This window comes from Thamnophis sirtalis, unplaced genomic scaffold (assembly GCF_051295495.1).
Source record: "Thamnophis sirtalis isolate CommonGarterSnake01/CBP01778 unplaced genomic scaffold, rThaSir2_p1.2 scaffold_9, whole genome shotgun sequence".
NCBI lineage: Eukaryota > Metazoa > Chordata > Lepidosauria > Squamata > Natricidae > Thamnophis > Thamnophis sirtalis.
In genome coordinates, this window is record NW_028261389.1 from 22,049,018 (window position 1) to 22,075,072 (window position 26,055).

The 26,055-nt window shown below is 43.3% G+C and overlaps 1 protein-coding gene across 2 annotated transcripts in view; it reads left to right on the forward strand.

Moving 5' to 3' along the window:
• Positions 1–212: 212 nt before the first annotated feature.
• TRIM24 (tripartite motif containing 24) overlaps positions 213–26,055 on the forward strand; it is a 58,258-nt gene continuing 32,415 nt past the window's right edge. Inside the window, exon 1 of one of the 2 annotated variants that reach the window (XM_087723016.1) lies at positions 213–793. In XM_087723016.1, the coding sequence (XP_087579142.1) occupies positions 403–793 (391 nt within the window). In that variant the 5' untranslated portion in view covers positions 213–402. The remainder of the gene's footprint in view (positions 794–26,055) is intronic. The other variant, XM_087723015.1, reaches the window with a different exon arrangement.

Consider the following 26,055-nt stretch of genomic DNA (forward strand, 5'->3'; position numbering starts at 1 on the left):
GCGAAACGGAAGAATTTCGCTCTCCTAGAACCGAGAGTGTTAGGCGCCTAAAACCGCAAAACGCCTAAAGGGACTGGAACCCGGAGGATAAAAGGGGAGGGGTTTGCCTTGGATGATGAGCAGGGAAGGGGCGTGGCGCTGAAGGAGCGGATTGCGCCTCCAACACTGGAAAGGCTGGCCGAGGGGGCGGGGCGCGGGAGGCCGTCGGCGGCGTTGCTGCGAGCGCGAGCGCTCTCTTCCGAAGTTCCTTCGAGAGCGGTTGGAGGTGGCAACGGCGGGCGCTCGAGGCGACCGTTGAGGGGGCGGGGCTCCCCCGAACGCCCTGAGGGAGAGCGGCAGTTGCCCTGAGGGGCGCTTAAGCGCCTGGTGTGGTTGCCACCGACAGCTCTTCACCTCCAAACAATGGACGAGTCCCCTATGGTAGCCGGGCCCTGCCTGGCCGGTCGGGTCGCCATGGGTGGGGAGAACGAAGCTGAAAGTCGGCAAGGCCCTGCAGACCGAGCCAACGGAGAGTCGCGCCTCAACCTCTTGGACACTTGTGGGGTGTGCGGGCAACACATTCAGAGTCGGCGGCCTAAGCTGCTTCCTTGCCTTCACTCGCTCTGTCAGCGTTGCCTACCGAGTCCTCACCGCTACCTCATGCTGCCACCTCCCGCGGCCCCTTCGCCGGGTGGCGGAGGCGGCGGCGCCCCCAAAGATCCGCCTCTGCCACCGCCGCCGCCGCTGCTTCAGCCGTCCTCAGCGCCTTCTTCGCCGGTCTCCGCGCCGCCTTCGCCGTTGCACTGTAATCCGGGTAAGAGAGAAAACGGCGCGCCTCGGCGGTCCCTGAATAGGGCGAATGGGGACGGAGAAGAGTGTTTTGCCGCCTTGATGATTCTGCTCGGTGGTTGCCACCCAAAGGAATAAATAGTAATTCTGTGCCGGGAGGGGAATTAATTGGCCAAAAGAGCAATATTCCTTCCGCGTAATATTCCTTCCCTCCTGTCCCCGAGGCTTGAGGTGAGACGCATCAGTCTTAACGTCTTGTTACGCGGAGAAGTTCCGGGATGGGAGAGAGAAGTCTTGGAGCTCAGCCAGAACACAACTTGGATCCTGGTTCCGTGGAAGCCCAGTATTAATGTCCACAAGCGTTTAGGAGTTAGGCATCTGCTTTGTCCAAGTAAGCCCAGTATACAGAGAGGCGAAATTGTCTTTATTCTATTTGCAGCCGACAGGCAAAGACTTGCTGCATCCCATGAGTGGGGTTAGTAGGAAAAGCAAACAATAGTCCTGTGATTTTGGGCCATTTGAAGGCTGCGGAGGCAAATCCTTTATGGAAGGTTAGAAGCTTTCAGTTCCTCAGCACGGTTGTGGTGTTGGACTGAAAACTTAATGGGATTTGAGAGATGAGATGCTGAGATCCAATTTAAAACTCCGCCTTTTGGAAGGGAAACCATGATTGATGGCAACTTCCCATTGTTTATGCGCCGCATCCTGTATTTAATAGAGGTGTGAGCCAGGAAATCCCAAGATGGCTTTTTTATATTGAAGTCAAGTTCTTTAACTGCATGTTTGAAAAACGATTTATGCTGTTAATTTCTTCTAATGGTAATATCATTAGAAATCTCCACTGATAAAGATTTAGAGGTATATTAGAATATACCATATTCACTAGTTCATGGATTGAGGGTGAATGCCCTATTACCTTTAAGACACCTCGAGTTGTGGGGGATTTCTTGGTAGTTTTATTTGTGTTACGTGTAGAATTCCTTTTCTTTTCTCTTACTTTCATTGGCTTTGGCTCTTTTTGAGTTCCCAAAAGGAAAATGCAGTGATTTTCTGAGACACCTGTACAAGATAGATTTTATATGTGTAACCTTATTACTAGATGACAGGAATGTACATTGCCTTTTTTCTTATATATTTGGCTTATAGTAGAAGCAAGAAGGAGTTGTGGATAGAAAACTTGGAGTCCTATAATGAAGTAGAATACTGATTCTTATTTGTATTATGAGTTTATTAAGTTATATCATATTGTAATCTTTTTATTACCCTTCATAACCCTAAGTATTAATTTTTTGGTCTATCACATGATTTATCTGGTTTTAGATATTGAAAATTCTATATATACATATATGCGTTATGCTTAGTATTAGTAAATATGATTAACTTTGCATCCAACACTACATTTTCATTTCAAATATCTACAAATTTAAAAGTTATCCTATTGATTCTTCTATCATGTTTTGTAGATTTTATATGTCTTTGCATGGATTTGTCATATTCAATCTTAATCTATTTCAATTACTACTACAACATTTAGTTTTTCCAAATATCCATATTTTAAACTTATTGCTGAGCCAATACATGTGGAAACATGAAGGCATTTTTTTACCAGACAGATCTCTAAATAGCTTAGAGTAGCGGTTCTCAACCTGTGGGTCGTGACTCCTTTGCGGGTCGAACGACCTTTTCACAGGAGTTGCTAAGACCATCGAAACTCTAAACTTTAGACTCTCCCTTGCGTTCCTTGAAATCCCCTGCGGATGGGCTCCGGAGTCATCGCTGGCCATGCAGAGCGTTGCCACGGCTCCACCCCATGGAAAACATAGCTGCGCATGCACACCCCATACAGTTGCAGCCTTGGAGACTTCCTAATGGCGGGAAATTCTTCTTGGTCGCCTGGGCTTCTGCAGAAGCTGCTCTCCGAGGCTTTCCAAAGCTCTCCGAAGGCAAGAAGTGGCTGCCAGCGAAGCTCTCAGCGATGGCAAGAGTCCCGCCACTGCACTGGATTCAACAAAGTGGCTCAAGCAGCAACGGGACATGCTTGGGGAAGGGAGAGCCGGAACTGACTGCCCGGGACTGTTTCTGCACCTCTAAAAATGTCTGTTTTCCAGCCACAGAAGGGAAGGGAAGAAGCCAGTCTTTGGAAAGAACCTCCCTCCCCCTCCAGAGAGCCTATGCCGAAAGACAGGAGGGGATGGGCTATTTGAATGTGGGCAAACAGACAGTTTAGTGGCATGCGAGAAAGCCCACTGCCCGAACGTGGTAGATGGAGAATGGAAGGAGATCACATTGGGCAGGGGGGGAGCGTTGGTCCTGTTATTGCTGAAACTACTTTTGCTGACTCAAGCATGGCGGTGGGACTCTTGTCATCGGTTTAATGGCCCGCCTTCTTTGCTAGTTCGAGCGGGTGGAGAAAGGAGGCATTGCAGTAGTCGAGGGCGAAGGTGGCAGGGGTGCTTTATCACAAGCCTCCTTTCTTCCTCCGCCCGCCTGAGCAAGGAAGGCGGGCTACTAAACCGATGGCAAGAGTCCCACCGCCATGCTGGAGTCAGCAAAAGCAGCTCCAGCAACAATGGGACCAATAGGGGTTGGGAAATTCATGCAGAGGGAGGAAAATGCATGCATTCCCCACCACTGGCGCAGTGGTTAAATGCAGCACTGCAGGCTACTGCTAGATCAGCAGGTCAGCGGTTCAAATCTCACCGGCTCAGGGTTGACTCAGCCTTCCATCCTTCCGAGGTGGGTAAAATGAGGACCCAGATTGTTGGGGGCAATATGCTGACTCTCTGTAAACCGCTTAGAGAGGCCTGAAAGGCCTATGAAGCGGTATATAAGTCTACTGCTATTGCTATTACCCTCTCCATTAGAAACGAGACAACTGTCAGAAGAGGGCAGAACATGCCACATGAGCTTGTGCAGCAGCCGAAGAACAGGAGGTGAGGTGACCACAATATATGTCTATGTGTGTGAGTGAGACAGAAAGACAGACGGAGAGAGGCACAGAGATGGGAGAGGGATGAGAGAGACACAGGGAGACAGAGAGAGGAAGGGAGGGGAGATACAAAGAGAATTACAGAAAGAGGCAGAGGGAGAGAGGATGGAGAGAGAGACAGAGACACACAGAGAGAATTACAGAGAGAGACAGAAAGAAAGAGAAAGGAAGAATTGATGGCTGTTTTGTTTTTTCTTTCCTTTTTTTCTTTTTAAAAGAAAGGCACTCTTTCCACTTAGAGTCGGGAGTCTGCTCTTTAACTTCCCAGACAAAATTTCATTTATTTGTAATTAGACATAAATATTTCACAATAATTACATATTGTTTTTGTGATTAATCACAATGCTTTAATTATGTTTAATTTATAACAAAAATACATCCTGCATATCAGATATTTTCATTACGATTCATAACAGTAGCAAAATTACAATTATAGAGTAGCAACGAAAATAATTTTATGATTGGGGGTCACCACAACATGAGGAACTGTATTAAAGGGTCGTAGCATTAGGAAGGTTGAGAACCACTGGCTTAGAGTCTAAAACTTTCCGAATGTAGAAGATAATGTAAGTGAATACAGTTAAAGACTTGCATGGCATCAAGTTAAACACTTGTTAATAAAATGAACCCTGTTTATGCAGACAGATATAGAATCCCTGGAAATTAAGCAAATGCTTTTAAATCATGCTAACTGTATAATTAACTATTAAACACATATCTATTTGATAATTAAAATGTAATGTTTGTAAACTGATTTCTTTGCAAGGTAGCAAACATGTATTGGCAACCATTGCAAGATTTTACTGCATATTCTTAACCTTCATAAAATTGGCTGAAATCTTGTGAGATTTGGGCCAATTTTGCATAAAGCAATTTTTTATAATTTTATGTGATCGGTTTCATGTTGTTAAGCTTACTTTAGGGGTATTTTCTGATCCTATTATTAAGGGATATCTTGGTATTAAATAGTACATAACATTTAATAAACATTGTCCACTGTAAGCTTTAGAAATATACAAATCCTTTTCTGCAATTGCTTTTCAAAATGTGAAAGCATTATGCTCATTATATAATATCTATGAGATACTGAAATATATCCTATTCCCTACCCATTAATAAGTCAAATTCTATTAGATGTGATAAATAAATTGGAGACATATATCTGGCCAGATGTAACCCTATTCCTTATAAGGTCCCTAGATTATGTTTGCTTCCTTTTTAAAAAAAAATATATATGAGGGTTTGTGACCTGGAGTCTTTATAAAGCACTCAGTTCTAAAAATCTTTACAAAATTTATAGTGAAATTCATCAGCAAAACTATTGATTTTCAGTAACAGGTTGGTCTTTTATTAATTTATAAATAAAGTATTATCAAGTTAATTTGATTATATATATATATATATATATATATATATATATATATATATATATATATATATATATATATATATATATATATATATATATATATATATATATATATGCATATATTAGTTATATGACATTGACACTTAGCCAGCAAAAGAAAGAAAAGGCTACAAAATATTCAAAAAAATTAAACCCAATTGCTGAAAAATCCTCTTTATAATACTAATTTAGATGGTTAACAGACATCACAAAATCTATTTCCCATGCGTGAAAAATCCATATCTTGATAATGATCAGATTCCAAATCCTGACGATATAACCAAACATAATATATACCTCCTCAACTAGCTATGATTGACCTAAACTCATGTTAATAATGATCCTGTGGATTTCAACCCAAAATATAGCAAAAGTCAAGTCCAAACAATATGAACACTTCAATTTTTAAAGTGGATCTTTCCAGATCAAATCCTTATTGAACAGCCTGTGAGAAGTCCAGTATATATGAAATAGCAATTTTGTATTGGTTTATGTTAACAATAAAATAATGTTACCTTATGTATTTCAGAAAAATACCCAACTTAATTTTACTATTCCAAAATTCACATGGTAATTAATGTGACATTCATAAACATTCAGATTACATTTTTGTAAAATTAAATTGCTGGTTTGGGAGATTTTTCATATATATTACAAAAAAAAGGTATGATGAATTGCATTAACTTTAATGATGCCCAGCATACCCCTTTTATGTTTTAATTCCTTACAGCACTCAAAAAATGCTTGTTGTGGAACTTAAAGGGTAGGGAAAAATTGCAGCCCTGGGCACAAAAACATCATATTCTTAAAAGAATCAGCACAACAAAATCATTGCCATTGGATGAACTACTTTGAAAACAAAATTTAAAACAACTGAGTTTGTATTAGTAATTAGTAAATGAGCAATATTCAAAAATATTATCAGCTTTTAACTATCAAATTTAAAGGTACACCACATAATTACAAATAGTCCTCACTTAATATTAATTGGGACTGGGAACTTTCTTCCTAAGTGGTGTAGTTGATAAGGAAAACATCACATGACCACATTAATTTATGACATCAGTTCCAGCTGTAGTAGTTAATCACCTTGTTAAGTGTGACAGCATGTGACTGTAACTAGTAACTTCCTATAAGCTTCCCCAGTGACATGGCTTATTGGAAGCTGGCAATGAAAGGTGCAAATAGCAATTATATGCCTGGGATGCAGCAGCTGTCGTAAATGTGCATCAGTTGCCAAATGCCTGAATCGTGATTATGTTACAGTGAGGACTTTGAAATAGCCACAACTTTGAGGACTAGTTACAAATCACCTTTTTCAGCACTGTCGTAAGTTCAAACAGATGGTTGGTAAGTGAGGACTAGCTTTACAAATGTAAATTAGCCATCATGCATTGCACTACTGAAGAAATACATTTATATAATCCTCAATAGTTCAAGCAACTATTTGAAGATATGGGGGCATTGAACTTATCTTTGAAGTTCCAGTGTCCCCATGTATTTTTGGCAGCTAGCTTGCAGTCCCAACATGTGTTGGGATTATAACAACATCCAGGATTGTAACCTAGAGATTTTGCCCAGGGCACAAATGACCATTCTCAAATGGTCTTATTTTGGATACATATGAAGACCCAGCTCTCTGGAAAACCTCTAATGCTGGGGAAGATAGAAGGCAAGAAGAACAGGATTACAAAAAAAAAAGATGGATGGACATACCGGTAGTTACAGTACCATTGAGAGATTTGAAAGACAAGTTAGGGGCAGATCATCTTGGGAAAAATCTCTGCAGTCTGTAGGAGATAAAAATGACTTGTTGACACAATGATACATAACACAGGTCTGCGACTAAAAAGCTGTGTGATTATTTTCATCTAATTTCCATGTATTTTGGTGTGCTGAAAACAAATAAAATAGAAAAAACTCCTAGATGTCATGATTTGCCACAATATGAAAAATTTGATTTTATTAAACTTGTATGCCGCCCTATTCCCCGAGGGAACTCAGGGCGGATTGTCTTCAAATTTATCATTTTTTTTTTTAATTTTTGGTATTTTTTTATATTATGGGTTTTTAACCAAATTTAAAGTCCAAATTACTATTAATTAATTCACATAAGTGCATTTAAGATATTAAATGCCCAAAAACCCCTTAAAAGGTTTGTCCAAGTTATGTAAATAAAATATAGCACTAAATCTGATGGTCAGCAATATATTCATAAGCTAAGCAAGTTTTAAGTCTGTGCTTCTAATGGTAGGAAGGGGTTAATCTTTCATGAAGAATCCAGTGGGAGGGAGACAGGGCAGATAGCAGCATCTCCGGTCAGTGCAGGGGGCATGGCCAGCACTGTGACGTCTCGTGTACAGACACAGAGCTACTCTCTCCTGCATGCCACACTTGTGCACGAATCATCATCAGGTTCTTGGCTCTGTTCACACTTTTTCATCGCAATTCATGTTAGCTCGTCATTCTTTAATTGTTATGTTATGGCTCCGCGAAAGTGTATTAATTCGCCAGACAGTTTCTGTTTCATCTGTAGTGAATATACAGTGTTGAAACAACAGCAGAATATTACAGACTTTGTGAAAAAAGGATACTTTGCATACTTTGGACTAAAAATTGGAGATCAAGATAAAGTTTGGGAAACCTCATAAAGTGTGCAAAAGGTGTGTTGACCTCCAAAACTGGTTCAAGGGTAAGAAAAAAATCTTTCCGTTATGGGATTCCTATGGTATGGCGAGAGCAAAATAACCATAGTGATGACTGTTATTTTTGTTCATGCGATGTGAAAGGTTTTAATTCCAAACGGAAGCATTCCATTTCATACCCCAATCTTCACTCAGCAATTCGTTCCATCCCCCATGGCACAGATATACCAGTACCCAAGCCCCCTGCTACCTTGGAAGAGATACCTAGCTCTGATGAAGGTGAAGTCATATCTGAACAGATGACGAATGAAGTTCTGACTTTGAAGATGATACAAGACCAAAATTATTTTCTCAGGAGGAGATGATTTGGTAAGAGACTTGAATCTTCCCAAAGATGCCGCTGAGTTACTCAGATCAAGGCTGAAAAGCAGGAATTTATTGTTGCCAGGAGTGTCATCTTCATGGTTCAGACATCGTGAAAAGGAGTTCGTTCCTTACTTCGCCAGGAAGACAAGTTGGTTTATTGCATCGATGTCGAAGGTCTGATGGGTCAATTTAAAATCCATATGATTCAGAGCAAAGGCGTCATTTTATAGATTCTTCAAAAAGAAGTCTCAAAGCAGTTTTACTCCACAACGGTTTGTACGCTTCCATACCTGTAGGTCATTCCGTACACTTGAAGGAAACCTACGAGAACTTGGGATTGGTTCTTCGTAAACTTAAATATGAAGACCATGGTTGGCAAGGGTGTGGGGACTTAAAGGTCTTGTGCATGCTGCTCGGGCAACAAGCTGGGTATACCAAATACCCTTGTTTGCTGCATCTATGGGACAGTCGAGACCGATAAAATCACTGGACCAAGAAGAGTTGGCAGCCGAGGGTGCTAACAGTCGGTGAAAAAAAAATGTCCTCTGAGAAACTTTGGTACCTTCCCATAAAGTTCTTCTACCACCTCTCCACATAAAATTGGGATTGATGAAGCAATTTGTAAAATCACTTCCAAGAGATGGAGAATGCTTCAAATACTTGGTCACCAAGTTTCCATGCCTGTTGGAGGCAAAATTGAAGGAAGGTGTGTTCGTCGGACCAGACATTAGAAGGCTTATAATTGATCAAGAGTTTGTCAATACCATGACGGATCCTCAAAAAGAAGGGTGGATTGCATTTAAAGAAGTACAGAAATTTTTAGGCAATAACAAAGATCCTCACTACAAAAAGATCGTCGGAAGAATGCTGAAAGCATTTCAAGCTTTAGGTTGCCTGATGAGTTTGAAAGTGCATTTCCTCCAGTCTCACCTTGACTACTTTCCTGAAAATTTGGGAGCTGTGACTGAGGAACAAGGTGAACGATTCCACCAAGACATTAAAGAGATGGAAAGGAGATACCAGGGGAAATGGAGCATTGCAATGATGGCAGACTACTGTTGGATGCTTCAGAGAGACATTCCAGATGCTACTCACAAATGTAAATGCACCAAGAGGAGCCTCACAAGGAAGAAGAATTGAGTTTAGTGTGTGTAGATGAGCTCATTTCAGTTCAAAAAAGGATTTTCATGAAAATATTGTAATAAAACTTTAATTTTATAAGTCTGTTTCCATTTATTTTGAAGTATTGCCTTATTTAACATAGTTACCTAAATTGTCAGGAAACGTGATGTCCTTCGACAAAATGGAGGTCATTTTCGGATTCAACACACCCAAAAACAAAGATTACGTGGAATAACCAAAACAGCTCTCGAATTTTTTTTTTTGCAGACCTGTGTATAATAAGCAGAACAAAAAAAAAAGATAATTCAAGCAAATAATATAATGTAATCCAAGAAACTAAAGTGATAAATACATTTATTGTAAATATATGTGACACGTATTTCAAAAATATTGAAACTGAAGTAAATGGAATTTGTTTCGCAATCTTGGGACAATAACAGTCATTATGCTACTCTTAACTACAGCTATTTTTACTACCCTGGCTATTACCACCTGCCTTCTGCATCCCTGAAAAGAGAGGAGAAGGTACTAGAATCTTCTTTTCTGCTCCTCTGTACTGTCCTGTGAAAATGGTCCCAGAATGTTTTATGGCCATTGTATATTTATTACTATTTTTTTTGTTTCTAAATTGTGCTATGAGAACTTGTTATCCTGAAAAAAACCTAAATAAATGAATATAATTATAATAAATGACATAAGAATTGCTGGAATTTACCTAAACCATCAATGCAACTCTCTTCATTGAGTCATTTTCAGGTCTTATGAAAATTAAATTAAAGGATTAAAGCTGGACAAAAACAAGCAGCAGAAAGAGATAGAGATTACATGAAATCAGGCGAGAACATTTTACTGATTAGTGCTTACAAGATTTGTCGTGTTTTAGATGTGAGCACAATCATAAAGAAGTACATGTCTTACTGATTCTTACTTACTCAGCTTGCCTTCTGGCATTTTTAGAGATATTCTCCTACATATCTTTAAAAAATGCGCTCCGTTTTTAAAACTATTTTTGTACTTTCTTCTATTGTCAACATAGAGAAAGCATAAATTGCAAAACAAGAGGGATACAAACACAGCCACTTTGGTCTAATGGTTATGTCCTGTCCCAGTCCATGCAACCCTAGGGGTTTTAATAACTTTATCGAGGCACTGCAAGTCTCTATAATTATCCAGGTTTCACTCACAAGAAACAAAGTCCCAGTAAGTCCAAGTTTGCATAACCAAGACATGAAATTAAAGGCACATAAAAATTCCAATGGCAAAGCACAAGTTCAGAAAGCACACACAAAGTACAAAGTCTAGGCAAAGTCCAAAGTCCAAGCATGATAAAGCCAAGCTCTAAGTCCAGAATCCAAGTGCAAAATCCAAGACCCAATCATGAGGTCAGCAAAGAACATATAGGTTTGGAATCATGAAAGCAGGAGTCACAAAGTCAAAGCACACGCTCTGCAGGAAATGGACAGGTTGTCTCCAACATTGCTTTGCTCCATGCACCAGGCTAAGTAGCCACCAGCTGGTGCATCTCTTTAAGAGGATTGAGGCTGTCTCCTTGTAAGTAGTTCGCTGACCTTTGTTGCATCTCCCTTTTGCCCTGTGCATCATGGGATCCAGCAGAGGAGGCAGTTCCTCATCCCCGCTAATTAAATATGCAGTGCCTCTTCTCTGCCCTGTGCTTCTGCTGGTCAGGCAAGCCTCCCTCTTGCAGCTATATCTTTTCTGTCTCTTAAGCCAGGTATTTATCTGGTCGCTCCTCCAACAATCCTCCAAAATTCCTGGCCTCTCCTCCGCTTGCCCATCCATTCCTGATCTTCCTGATGCTCCTCTGTGCACCACTTCAAAGTCCCCGTAGCTGGCTCTTTCTCATAGTACAAGGTGGCATCCAGGGAAGCCATTAAAGGTTAAGGCACCCAATCTAGAAAGTAGGATATCAGGAGTTCTAGTCCCATCTTAACATGAAAGCCAGCTGGGTGAACTTGGGCCATTCATTCTCTTTCAGCCCAGCTCACCTCACAGGACTATTGTGGGGAAATAGGATGAGGAAAATGTGTTGTATATTGTAGCAGCTTTGAGTTATTTGTAAAATAATAAAGCCAGGATATAACCAAACAAACAAACAAATAAATACCAATAGAAAGGATTAACACTACATAAACTAAATAAACTAATTCCAATTCCAATTCCAACACTACATAATATCTCTCAAAGTTGGCATGGGGAAAAACAAAGCATTGCTTGTTAGAGAAGCATAGATAAGGAATTGTATCCAGTGACATACAATCCAGAGCTTTCTGATACTAGATTCATGAGGAAGGTGATGTTTGTTGATATCCCACTCCTTTACCATATTCTACATTATTTTTTGTGTAGTACAACCTATATATCTAATCTTGAAACCTTTGGAAGAGAGAAAGTGAATTGATTAAAATTGCTTGCTTCTTTGTTCTGCTGCTAGACATCTTTAATGGAGCAAATAGCTTTTTCTTCACCACAGAGAAAAGATAAACTAAAGAAATAAAGCTAAAACACTGAAATATATTAAATTTTAAAGCTATATATGACAAAATATTGACTCAATGCCTACCATAAAAATAGAACTATGTGTATTTCCTTTATACCACTGGTAGTTTAATATATTTGTCAGTTTAAATGTTTATCTTGAGAAGAAAATTTAAAAAGAAGAGATGAGTATAATAAGTGAAGAAAATGATATATTACAAATATTGCACTAGGCAAATTTTAATGAAATCCAGTGACTTTTGATAGCAATAACTATGTGCAAAATGTAGCCATTTTCCTGGAAAATGCACAACTTATCACTAGTAAAATATACAGTACAGAGTCCTTTTGCAGGACACAACCGTTTGTAGTAATCTGGAGAACTCCTTGTCTGGTCTGCCTTGTGTTCCCATGTCTGTTGGAGTCTGGGTTGCTGCCAACTTCTTGCCAGTGAGTCGTGTCTGGGCTTTCAGCCAACAGAATTATAATTGCTGTGAATAAAGAGTGGCAAACAGCTAAGCCTGTGTCTGTGTTCATTACCGGATGAAAGGGGCCCAGAACAGATTAGCATACAGAAGTATCTGGCTAGAAACATAATTAGTTTTGGAAAGGAATGTTATTATACGTCTGGGTCAACACTTATCAAGATAAATGCATCTGTGTGCATTGGGGAATGCCATTGTCAGGTACTGAGGATTTAATAGCTGCCAGCTATTAAGGTTGTAAATGGTAAGCAGATGCAATGTAAAGAAGGTTGATGCAATATACTCAACAAATTGTGCTTACGAAGGGGTACAGGTTTACAGATGGTACTCAGTGAGTAGTGATCTCAAGATTTGCTACTTTTGCAGAACAGAACAACTGGAACAAAATGCATGCTAATCATGAGGTGTTCATGCCAGTACAGAGTTCTAATCTGTCGGAGGATGAGACTGAGTCAAATGGAGATGTAGAAAAGGATAGAACTATGATAAAACATGAAAGCACAGATGACATAGATGTAGAAGAGGAGAGACTGGAAACAGTGACACAAGAACACATAATTCCAAGAAGATCTGAGAGGAGTAATAAGGGTATACCTCCTGTATGGTTTACTGCGAGTGAGGTCAGAGCATACGTGTTAGGTATGAACCTCAAAATTATCAGGAAATGTTGTTATTACTCAAAGTATGTACAATTACTGAAAAATGTTAATGTAATGTGAACATGTAGACATTAAATATTGTAATATGAGAAGCTGTAAAGGAGAAACTAATTAGATTGCAGCATTGTTCTAGAGATTGTAATACAAGCTATTTTTTGGTAAACTGAAAAATGTGGGACAGACTGCATCACCACAGGATGGATTTGTAACTGACTGACAAATCATACTCAACAAGTAGTCCTTAATCGTACTACATCTGTATGGAGGGAAATAAGCAGTGGGGTACATAAAGTTCCGTCTTGGGCCCAATACTTTCCAATACCTTCATAAATGACTTAGATGGAATAGATGGGAACTCATCAAATTTGCATATGACACTAACTGGCAGGAATAGCCAACACTCTAGAAGACAAGCTCAAGATCCAAAAAGACCTTGACAGACTTGAACAATGGACCCTATCACACAAAACGAAATTTAATGTGGGGAAAAAAGCAAGGTTTTACACTTAGGCACAAGTACAGATTAGATGAAACCTGGCTCAAAAACAACTGTGAGAATAACTTTGGAGTCCTAGTGAACAATCACTTAAATATGAGCTGGCAGTTTGCGGCAGCAGCCAAAAAATCTAATACAATGTTTGGTTGTTGTCGGGATTATCATTTCATTGAAAGTGTACCATGCTATGTACTGAATGAATGGCATCTACTACAGCCTTTTGCAGTCTGACTTGCTGCAGCTGGAACAACGCATAACAAGGTCCTTCAATCCAGGAATGTTTTGCTTTGATATTGAACCAGCAAGGATGGTATATACCAATATCCAGCCTATGGGAAACCATAGCTGGTCACAAGCCCGGATAAATGGGGAGTGTTGGTTCCCGTGGCGACGGAACCGTGAAACAAGCTGAGAATCCAGTGGCAGGACAACACACGGATAATGTAACGTGACGTCCTGCCCCTGGCCTTCACAATGCAACGGTCACTGCCTTGTGGACGTTGACATTTATGAAGATTAAGTCCAAGTCCAAGTACATACCAATGATGTATTCCAAGTTTTACATTCTTAACTTTTGGACAGTTCGGCCTTTAAAGCCATGTTTTGAAATCCATAAAGCCTATTTGCAGTTGTCAACCAGCATGAATGGCTTATGGGGCCAATTTCTAGAAGAGCCAGATCTGTGGGAAGTTGTCTGTGTGATCCAGAGGTGGATTCCTACCTGTTTGGACTGGTTCTCCTGAACCGGTAATGCTGTCTTCAAACAAACCATTTTTTTTAAAAAAGTGGGCCCACCCGCTCACTCCTAGGTTATACGTATCTTTATTCTACCTTCTGAAGCCCAGCTGATCCGGGGTGGCAGATTGAAATGCCGCTGCTCAGCTGTTTTCTTTTTCTTTTTTCTGAGTAATATTTGTTTAATTGTGTGCATGCACTCAGTGAACCGGTAGTAAACTGGTTAGGAACCCACCACTGGTGTGATCCTATATCCATATAGTTGATCAGTAGAGAGATTCTTTACAACGCTGTCATTCAGTGAAATGAGAGGGTCACCAATTGAAACTCTAGCGAATGAAGGATTAGTGTCAAATTCTGTTGCAGTATCCAGCATGTTGCGAATTTTACCTGCCCATTTGTTAGACAAGGTCTTCCCATTCAATTTTGTGATTAAGTGTTATAGAAGTAACTCATTTGTGTGGAGTGCACACACCAACCAGATCAACTTCTGGTCAAACTTAACCTCTACCCAGTGCATAGCACCACCTTCACAACCAACATTACCATTTTTTTCCTGATTAAGGTTTTTTATTTTTCCATTTTCATAACATATAATCACATGTATACTATTACATATACAACTTCATATTGTATTATTAAATGTTTACATCGATTCATCTTACCAACAACTCCCAAAAACCAATTATTGGTTCTTCTGCTCTCGATACACCATATTTGTGCTTTATCCATCACTTTCTCCTTTCTCTCTCCTCCCCCTCCCTACCTCCTTTCTTCCCTCTGTCCTTCTCTACTTCCCCTTCCTCTCTCCTTCTCCCTCCCCTTACCACTCCTCGTTTCTCTCCTCCTTTTCTCCCCTCCCTTTGCCCTCTTTCCCATCCCTCTCTTATTCCCTTATCTTTCTCCTCTACTTCCCACTCTTCATCTCATTTACTTGGTGTTTTTCAGCTTCTGAGCAAGTTCCCTTTTATTTTGATAGTATTTATAATTCTTTTTCAATATGCATATTTATTTATTTTCCTCTTTTTAAATAAAAAAGTGATATAACAAAAAAGTACAGTACAGTAAATATGTGATTGTATAGAATGAAAACATAATAAAATATATATATACAGAAAAAAAGTATACATATATAGTTATTGTGCTTTTAAACCAACCCCCCCCCCAACCTAATTTTGGTCGAGATGTAGATCTAGTTACAGTTCCCAGCTATTCTCATCATCATCTTTATATAGTTATACATCCTTACATGCCTCCAATTTGTGATTCTGTCTTTTTATCACAATAGTTTCCCATTGTAGGTATATTTCATATTCCCTCTCTATTTTTCTAAAGTTTGAATTAGATTACCCTTAGTTATCTCTAAATGACAATCTTCACTGTTCAATGTTCATTACACTTCCCTTAATGTATTGTATAAAGTAACAAGCCGTAAATATCTCACTTTGTTCATCATCTTAAAGGTTCTATATATGTCCATGTTACGTAGATTTTGACCCATGCTTAGTTGTCCTTCTATTGTCATATTTACTCAATTCACAACTCAATTTAATTATCATGTTAAAAAGGTAAATCACAAACCTCTGCTTTACAAGCTCTCCATATTAGTTTCATATTTATCCATATTCCATATATTTTAACTTTTATTTAGTTATCTTTCCATTATCATGTTCAACCATATAGCAATCCCATTTTATTATCATATTTAGGAATGAAGTCCTTATCTTAACTTTATATTTTCCCATATAGTAGTTTCTAATTATTTGGTTTTTTCTGGGTAAGTCTTTTGTCCCACTTCTCTGCTCCTGTCTTCTCCCTTTTCTTTATTTTAACAGATCCACTCCCTTCAAGTTTCCTCAGGTGACCAAGCGAATAATTTTTATTCCTCTTTGTTGGGGGGTAACCTCCTGTTTCAATTTTCCTTATACCACTAACAGCTCCAAAATCGCTTTTATCAGCTTTCTTTTCCCTTTTGTTGGGATACCTCTTTTCACAATTTTCCCTTTGGTCTATTGCCGAGACCAAAAGAGTTTTTTTGTCTGCTTTTTATTTCCCTCCGTTTCTACCCCTTCAAAGCCTTGCCCCCCTTGTCCCCCTTCTTTGAATTCTTCTATAGCTATCTGCTTCTCTGGATTCAAAATTCTAATTAGGCTTGGTTTTATTGATTTTACTGATTCAAATATATTCTTTAAAATTCCACATAGTTCTTCAAATTCCCAGTTTTCCATGATGTTCAGTGCCAAAGTTACAGTTAATTATATGGTTATGCAGTTCTTGTTTCAGAGTTTCTGTTCCACCTCAAGTTTGTCTGCTTCAATTGCTGTGGGGAAAAACAATGGTGCCCATTTTAGTCTTTTGTTCTATCTTAATGTCCAGATTCAAAATTGCAGTTAGTTATACAAATCCCAGTTATACAAATTCGAGAGTCTGGACTACCTTAAATTCAAACCTGAAGAGAAGCTGCGGCTATTTTAATCTTTCGCCGAGCGAAGAAAAGGAAGGAGAAGAAGAAAAAAAAACACTTCATATTTCCCAGTTTGGATTCTGTTAGTATTCTGTTGTTATTCTTTCCCTTACCAGGTCCGGTCTCTTATAGCTGCTCGCAATATATCACTTGAAGACAGGCTTGCAATCAGCAATGTACTTTCCAAAGTTCTGATTTATAGCAGTTAGTTAATTAAAACCTCCCTCACAGTCAAAGTTAGGCCAAAGTTAAGTAAGAAGTGCTTTTTTTGGGGGGGGGGGAGTTAAGATTTCAAGAGTTCAAACAAAATCTTTCAAAGTATTTGGTTTCTTTTCTTTTTCAAATCCAAAGCCAAGTTTAAAATTTTATTTGAGTGAGTTTGTCATTTCTCTGCTTCCTCCTTTCTGTCCAAAAATTGATTTAAATAAATGGCTTTTTGGGGGGTCTGGTGTTTCAACCCTCCATTTTCCCTTCCTTCCTTTCTTTCTTTTTGGAAAAAGTCTCAATCTGACCATCAATATTATTTATGTTCTCAAGATTTCTTTCTTTAGTTTATGTATGTGGGTTAGAGAGATTATCTTACCGGCCGTTCATCTCTTCCAAACTCTTCTGTTTTCTTTTGCTTTGACAAGAAGTTTAGCATCTTGTCAGCCATATTGCCCCGACTCCGATTCAAAAGACAAATCTCTGACCTGTGAGGGCTCTGCTGCCTCCCACTGGGTCTAATGAGACACTGTCCTCTTCGCCTCCCCCCCCACCCCGTCCAAGAGAGGTTCCAGTCCAAACAGACCTCGAAGTTGGTTTGTCAGACAGGGTTCATGTGAGGCTTTTGAGAGCCCACCCACCCCTACGTCTGTCCAGCTGAAGCACTTCCTGTCGACTCCCACCAGCATTAACATTTGTAGAATCTCCAATGGCCTTCAGGCCTTCACGAAGAAATGCCTTCCTTCATGAAAAAACCATTGGCTTACCTGAATGGTCGTTCTCTCGGCGTTGTGGAGTGTCCAAGCATGGGTTAACTTCAGCTTGCTGCCCAAGGAACTGAGTTTAAATTTGATTGTAGCTCCACCTCTTGGTTGCCTCAGAGGCTCAGTTTCAAAAAATGAAGGAGATCAAGTCTATGACATGAAGGTGCTAACAACACACCTCGTGGCCCCATCTTGAGGTTTGGACACTCCGCAGCGCCTAGAGAACGACCATTCAGGTAAGCCAATGGTCTTTCTCCTAGGCGCTGCTTGGAGTGTCCAAGCACGGGTCATACCAAAGCTATGTCGAAGTCAGGAAGGAAGAAGAAATGTCCAGGGCCGCGGTGCTTGCCACGACCCTTTGTAGAACTCTCCTCCCAAAGGACGCCTCAGCGGAGGCGAAAGTGTCAAGTCTGTAGTTATGGATGAACAGAGACAGACCAGACCACATCGCAGCACGGCAGATTTCTTCAATCGGTGCTTGAATAGCCCAGGTGGCGGAAGTCGCTGCGCTCCTCGTAGAGTGTGCTGTGATACGCGAAGGAACCGGTCTGGCCTGAGTCTCGTAAGACATCTTGATGCTCGCTCTGAGCCAGCGTCTGATGGTAGAGGATGTGACTTTCTTCCCCATGGAAGCCGGCTGGAAAGACACAAATAAGGCTTCCAACTTACGGAAGGGAGCAGTACGTTTGATGTAGATGCGCACTGCCCTCCGCATGTCCAGTTTGTGCCATGTCACTTCTCTCTGGTGCCTGGGCTGAGGACAAAAGTCCGGAAGTATCACCTTCTGCGCCCTGTGGAAGACGGTGTTAATCTTCGGGACGAAGGCCGGATCCAATCTTAAGATGACCCTATCGGGGTGGAAAATACAAAGGTCGCCTCTAACGGATAAGGCGGCCAACTCCGATATCCTGCGGGCTGAGGTGATGGCGACCAGAAAGGCAGTCTTTAGAGTCAGGTGGCGTAGGCCCACCGTCCGCAAAGGTTCGAATGGTGGCGCGGTAAGCGCCTGCAGAACGACAGTCAAGTCCCAGGTAGGGTACCTATGGATGGGAGGCGGACACAGGTTGAATGCCCCCTTCAGGAATCCTTTTACCTGAGGGTGCCAGGAAATCGGTAACTGTCAGAAGACAGAATGGTGCTCAGAGCTGCCACCTGCCTGCGGAGAGTGTTTGGCGCCAGCCCCTTGTCCAAACCGTCCTGTAGGAATTCAAGGACTTGCAGAATGGTCGCGGAGGATACCACAAGGTGATGGTTGAGGCACCAACGGGAGAAGGCCGACCAAGTTGCCTTGTAGATTCTGACGGTGGAAGGTCGTTGAGAGGCCTGAATCATCTGGATGACTCTGTCAGAATAGCGATGAAGCCTCAGGAGGTCCCCCTCAAGTGCCAGATGGCCAGCTGCAGCCACTGGGGCTCCGGATGTTGGACGGACCCCTGGCTGAGGGAGACTTGCTCCTGAGGTATGCGCCATGGCCAGGACACCAACAGGCTGACCAGGTCGGCGAACCAAGTCCACCTCGGCCAGTGAGGGGCTACCAGAAGCACCTCTGCCTCCTCCTCCAGAATCTTTCAGATGACATGTGGAATCAGAGGAAGAGGAGGGAAGGCGTACAGTTGACCCGGAGGCCAGCAGGATCTTAAAGCGTCCGTGCCCTCCACCCTGGGGCAGTGGAACCAGGTGAAGTACCTGGGAAGGTGGACGTTGGCTGGTGAGGCGAACAGGTCGACCACCGGGTGGCCGAACCTCTGGGACAGCTGGTAGAACAGTCTTGGGTGCAGCCGCCATTCCGAGTTCTGGATGGTGATCCTGCTGAGCCAGTCCGCCGTCACGTCCACACCAGAGATGTGGTCTGCTCGAATTGACGCTAGATGTCTCTCCGCCCAGCGACCCACAGCCTCCGCTTCCGACATCAGGGCCAGGGACTGTGTGCCGCCTTGGTGGTTGATAGCAATAGCAATAGCAGTAGACTTATATACCGCTTCATAGGCCTTTCAGGCCTCTCTAAGCGGTTTACAGAGAGTCAGCATATTGCCCCCAACAATCTGGGTCCTCATTTTACCCACCTCGGAAGGATGGAAGGCTGAGTCAACCCTGAGCCGGTGAGATTTGAACCGCTGACCTGCTGATCTAGCAGTAGCCTGCAGTGCTGCATTTAACCACTGCGCCACCTTGGCTCTGGTTGATGTAGGCCTTGGCGGCGATGTTGTCCGTCAGAATCAGTACATCGCGGCCCCTGACCTGGTCGAGGAAGTGGCGCAGGGCGAGTTTCGCGGCTCAGAGCTCTAGCCAGTTGATGTTATGGGCGAGCTCCGCCTGCGACCACCTGCCCTGGACCACCAATGTCCCCAGATGAGCGTCCCAGCTGAAGAGGCTGGCGTCTGTGGTGATGATCAGTCGCTCCAGCTCCCTGAAGTGGCTGCCTTTGAGGAGGGCATTCAACTGCCACCACCGGAGGGACTGGAGGACCTTCGGGGGAACCCCTATTACACATCTGGAATTGCTTGCTTTCCTTCTCTGGAGCCAGAGCGGGAACCACTGCAGCTCTCGCGTGTGTAGCCGCGCCCACGGGACCACCGAGATGCACGATACCAGCTTCCCCATCAGCTGGGAGAGGAAGATGACTGATGCAGACCCGGTTGAGCGGATGCTCCTCACCAGGGTCCAGATGCTGTCGACTCGCTCCTGGGTGAGGAAGACTTGACAGGCCTCGGAGTCGATGATGGTCCCGAGGTGCTGGATCCTGCAGGTTGGGGTCAGGTGGCTCTTGGCCAGGTTGATGAAGAACCCATGAAGCTGCAGGACCTTGATGGTGGTGGTCAGGTCTGCGTGGGCTTGCCCCATGGACGATGAGTGGATGAGGATGTCGTCCAGGTAGCATTCCAATCTCACGGGAAGACCCCGGAGCCGTGCAGCCACTGCGGCCAGCAGCTTGGTGAAAGTCCGTGGGACCGACGAAAGACCGAAGGGGAGGGCGTTGTACTGGTAATGGCGATCGGCGAACTGGAACCTCAAGAACTTGCGATGCGCTGGGTGGATCGAAACATGCAGGTACGCTTCTTTCATGTCGATCGAAGTCAGCAGATCGCCCGGTCTGATGCAGCCCAGGATGGTCTGGAGGGACTGCATTTTGAAGAGCTTGTATGCCAGATGTTTGTTCAGCTGCTTGAGGTCCAGAATCACCCTCACCCCTCCTGATGACTTGGGGACCAGGAAGAGGATGGAATAGAACCCTCTGCCTTCTTGAACCCTGGGGACCTCTATGGCCGCTATCTCCAGGAGGTGGTCTATCTCTGCCCTCATCAGTTGGAGCTTGTGGGCGGACCTGGGGACGGGGCAACGGAGGAAGGTTCTCGGGGGAAAGGACAGGAACTCCAGGGTCAGCCTGTGGCGAACCAACTGTTCCTGACCCAACTGTCCGTCGTGGTTTCCTCCCACTGGGTGGCATAGAGCTGGAGGCGGCCGCCTATGGGGGGAGCCTGTGACGGTCACTTGGATTTCCGGAAGGGCTTGTTGGGATAGCCCCCTCGGAAAGGCTTGCGGAACCCCTGCTGCTTCCCTCTGTCCCTAAACGAGGACCTGTCCTGGGAGCGATCCTGGGGGGCACTGTAGGCGCGACTGGGGCCGCCTGAGGAAGTGGAGGGCTCGTTATTCCGAAAGGAAGTCTTGCGGAAGTGCTGGCCCTTCCGCTCCTGTTTCTTAGGGACTGGGGGGAGCACCTTGCGCTTGTTCTTGGTCTCAGTTAGGAACGGATCCAAGCCCTCCCCAAAAAGCTTACCCTCCCCCTTGAAGGGAGCGGAAGCCACCTTCCATTTCGCCTTCATGTCGGCCTGCCAGTGGCAGAGCAACAGCAGGTGCCTCGAGGTAACATTCGAGGCCAAGGCTCTGGAGGAAAATTTTGTGGCTGCAAGGGACGCGTTGGCTGAATACTCCACGGCAGCAATAATTTTAGTGAAGTCCTGCCTAGTTCTGGAGTCCCCTGCCAGGACCCTGGCCCGCAGTTTGCGAAGCCAGAAGAGGGCTGCCCGTGCCAAAATAAGAGGAGCTGGCGGAAGCACGCATGGCCCAGGCGGTAGCCTGGTGAGTCTTAAGAGCTGCGGACTCCGCCCTCTTGTCCTCCGCCTTAAGCCCTTCCAGCAATTCCGCGGGAAGGGAAGAGGGAGAGGTAAGGGACATGATGGGATCGTCCACTTGGGGGAGTTTTAAGAGCTCCTCCAGAGGGGCCTCCATAGTGAACAGTTTCAGCCATTGTCCCCGGCTGAGCCCATTGCCATTGGATAATGTCTATAAATAATTGAGGGGCTGGAACAAGGTCCAAGGGTGGAGGCACCTCCTTAAAAAGGCCTGCACTGGGATCCTGGGGACCTATGGTGACGCCCGTGACTGGGTCAGATGTCGGTTTGGCCTCAGGGGCCGGAAGACCCATTTGGGGCCCCGCTGCCCGGGCCTTGGTAAGAAGGGCCCTAAACATGGCAGGATTAAATAGCCCTGAGCCGGTGGCCTGCTCAGGGGCAGGGTTCTCATTGTCAGATAGAACCGGAACCTCTATTTCAGCCTCCTCCAGGTCTGACACCTCACTAAGTCCCGTTGGGGTGGGGGATGGTGCCCTAGCTTCTGAAGCCTTCGGGGCCTTGGCCTGGCTGGCAGCTGGTTGGAGTGCCACAGAGGGCAACTTGGCCGCTAACTGAATCATGCCATCGGAAATGCCTTTTGATATGGCATGAGCCACAATCTCCTCCATGGCCCTGGACAAATTAGAATCCTGACCCTGAGGGGGAGAGGGCTCCAATTCTGAGGGAGCTAAGGAATCCTCCTCAGCCACCAAATCCAAATCTGCCAGGGAATCTAGAGTCATGGAATGGGTAGGTGATCCCAAGGATGCCCTATGAGGGTTGGGGGAAAAACCAAAGTCCTCACTGCCTGGGCCTAACGGGGATTCCCCTCGCTGGGATTCACCTCTGGGAGACCCACCCCCGATTTCAGCTGGGGAGGGCTCCACAGGATCCTTACGCTGTGCGGCCTGGGCCTTCTGGAACTGCTTTTCCAGGGCCTTCTGGCATCTCACAGCCATTTTCTCCTCAGCCTTGGAACGCACCCCCGGTTTGGGCTGTCTGCCTTTAGAGAGGGCACCCACCCTAACACTCTTGGCTGCAGGGGTAGGTCTACTGTGCTTTTTGGGAGTAGGCCCCGTCATGGTCTCCTCCTGTCTCTCCCCAGTGCCACCCTGATGGCCTGCCTGCTGTTCCATTGAGGCTGGTTAGAATACAGGCCTGAAGAGGTGATGTAGGCCGGTCTCAGGGCCTCTGATGGCTTCGGGCCTACTGCTCTGGAGAGGAGAGACCGGTTAGGGCGGGCTAGAGAGTCTAGCCGAGGGCCTGCAGATCTGCGCTGGCAGGTAGGTCAGCGTGGGGTGCCAAGGTTCCCTGCGGCCGCAGCGAGGAGGGATGGTCCCTGCCTGGCCACCCAGAACGAGGTCCCATGCTTAGAGCTGCCCTCCACGGCGATCTGCTGGATGGACAAGGCTGTGCGGTTAAATTAGAGGCTTCCGAGGAGATTCGTGCCAAAATAAATAGTCCAAAATGGCGGCCGGCCGCGCGCGCCAGGAGCGAGTTCGGGGCCTTCGGGACCTAGCGCTCCTTGCGAGGGGAATGTCAGCTGTTAAAACTCACCCTCCCCGATCCACAGCACGACTCACAGAGGAGGATAGGCTGGGAGGACTCTAGGCAGCCTGTCCGCGCTGCTAGCAATTACCCCCCCCCCAATGCAAAGGAATATAAGGGGGAAAGGCTAACCTAAACTACACTATCTAAGCTAAGAAAACCTAGGAATAAATGAAAATAAAAATAAAAGGAGCTACAATCTCTCACAAGAAGGGTCTGAGTCCAGGTTGATGCCCAAGAACTGGAGCTCAGCAAAAGACGTCCTATAGGACGACTGACTTTTTTGAAACTGAGCCTCTGAGGCAACCAAGAGGCAGAGCTACAATCAGATTTAAACTCAGTTCCTTGGGCAGCAAGCTGAAGTTAACCTGTGCTTGGACACTCCAAGCAGCGCCTAGGAGAATGTACCCAATTCAATCACTTGAGCAGGTTTTCCTATTTTTGAGTCTTTCTCTGAAGTGAAATGATAAAGATATCTTCAACTCGACTCACTGACTATTTAATAATGTTTTTCTTTGATGATAATGGGGAATTGCTGGCCTGAATTGTTTGCTGTCAGTATAACTTTAGTTGCATCTATACGGCCATTGAAGAAGATGCATTCTATTTCGCCCTTCTAACAGAACTCAACTTGATCTAGGGACTTCATAATTTTTCCTGGGCTCTCTTGACTTTATTGCAGTCAACTACAAATCTCTTGTATTCTTTGGTGATCAAGCCAGGATCAATGAAGGCAGCTATGGTAATGGCAGCAATGGCACGTAGACCAACACTGTATCTTACGCTCTACATAGCGACATTTGTTATTTCTAATCTATTGTAGTCTGTCTTTTAAAAAAAAATAGAGGGCATGTGTGTTTTGGTCTAAGACCTCTTCATAACTTCCATCACATTCCTCTTCATCTTCATTATCAGTTGTCTTGCCTTCATTTTCATCATACTTCATTTGTTCAGTATCAAAATGTCTGGAATACTTCTCAGCTTATATTTAGCAAGTCTTTGTCTCTCATCAACTTGCTTTTGCCTTTTGCCTAGACATTTCTGCTCGGGTACATCTGGGAAACCAATCTGGTGTGATCCGAAAGTACCAATATTTTCTCTCTGACCTTTTAACGAAAAAAGTTTCTTCAATAGTATCTTTATCTCCTTAGGGCACGTAAAGGTAACAAGAGCTTTTTTGTAGCCAGCAGGATAGCAAAATTACGCACACAGAACAATTTGATAGTTGCAGTTGAGGATGTCAAACAGTTTGTCAAGTTTCACAGTGAAAGTCTCTGACATCTAGCTTTCCTCTACCAAGAGATATATTTTTGGCTTGATCCCAGTTCCCTTGGATCGTGTTCAAGATTGTCACTCACAAATTTACAAAAGGGGATCACAAAAGAACTGTTCGCTCATTCCCACTTTTCAAGCACTTTTGGATATATTCCTTGCAAGACTGGTTGCTGGGTAGTTTCTAGCATCATCACTGCTTTGTTCTCTTAACAGTAGGCCATAGCTGAGAATGTCTTGCAATGTCTTGAGTTCAGACGGCAACAGCAATTCAGAAGTGCCAGTCTGAATTAGGTTGCTCATATATGTTCCAAGTCTTCTTTTCTTAAAAACCATTATAGATCAGTTATCACATTCGCAGAAAACGAGGCCAGCAGTACCAACACTCTCAGACAAAATAACGGTTAGCAAAAAGAGAAAAGACAGCTGAACCTGTGAAATTAAACAAACAAAATGTTAAAAAGTTACAATATTTATGTAGTTGCTTACCAATCACATCTAAATTATATTAAAGTAACCAAAATATCTTTAAAATCCCCAAAGCATGTCACAACTTTTATTGTACAAACCCCCCAATGTTTGGAAATTGAAAGTTGAAAAATTTGACATGCCCTACGTGAGCTCTTGTCTCTTTATGCAATACATAATCACAAAGAACTGATCATGTTAAGATCAACATGACTAAAACTACATAACCCAGCAGTAGACTAGGAGAGGAGTGCTCTTTCATTTTGTTCTCCTGGTTGCCAGCAGCACTGGGCTGCTGAATAGCAGTGGACTTATGAACCCCTTCACAGTGCTTTACAGCCTTCTCTGAGCAGTGAGAATTGAACTGCAAAACTGGTGGCAGTCGGCAGTCAGAAGAATTAGCCTGCAATACTGCATATTCCTACAACACAGATCATTCGGTGGCTACCAATCTTGATGACAGGTTGCTGCTCCCAGACATGGAGGATGTCTCCCTTTACATGTTAGTGTATGGGAACAACAATAGGAAAAGAGAACTGCCCTGATCTTTTGCTTGTGGGCTTTCTAGTTGCATTTGAGTTCATTAGAGACTCATTACATTGTTCTTAGAAGGAGGGCATTAAGTGTTCGACCTTTATAGTAGTAAACTAGGTCCTTCATTAGACTTTGGTCGTTCTCCTTTAGCTTATTCTTAGTTTCAAATCAGTTCAGTATCTAGGTAATTGCCAAAGTATACTCTTACAAGCTGAGCACCACTCTGCTTGAAGAAGCATTGTATCTCAGAGTACTTTATCAGAGTAATAACCAGTGTCAGATGAAGTTAGTTGAATGCTTTTAGATGTCTGAACATTTGTATATTTTATAAAATCATGACTAATTCTCTGTATAACATAATAAAGCAAGTTTCCTTTACTTATAAAACTGTACCTTTTCCGCTGATGTTCTTTATGCAATATTTTGTATCCTTACAATGCTATAAATTCAAATACATTTATATTATTTTTATATGCTCAGATATTTTGAGTGTTATCATTTTAAAGGTACTAATAAATTCATA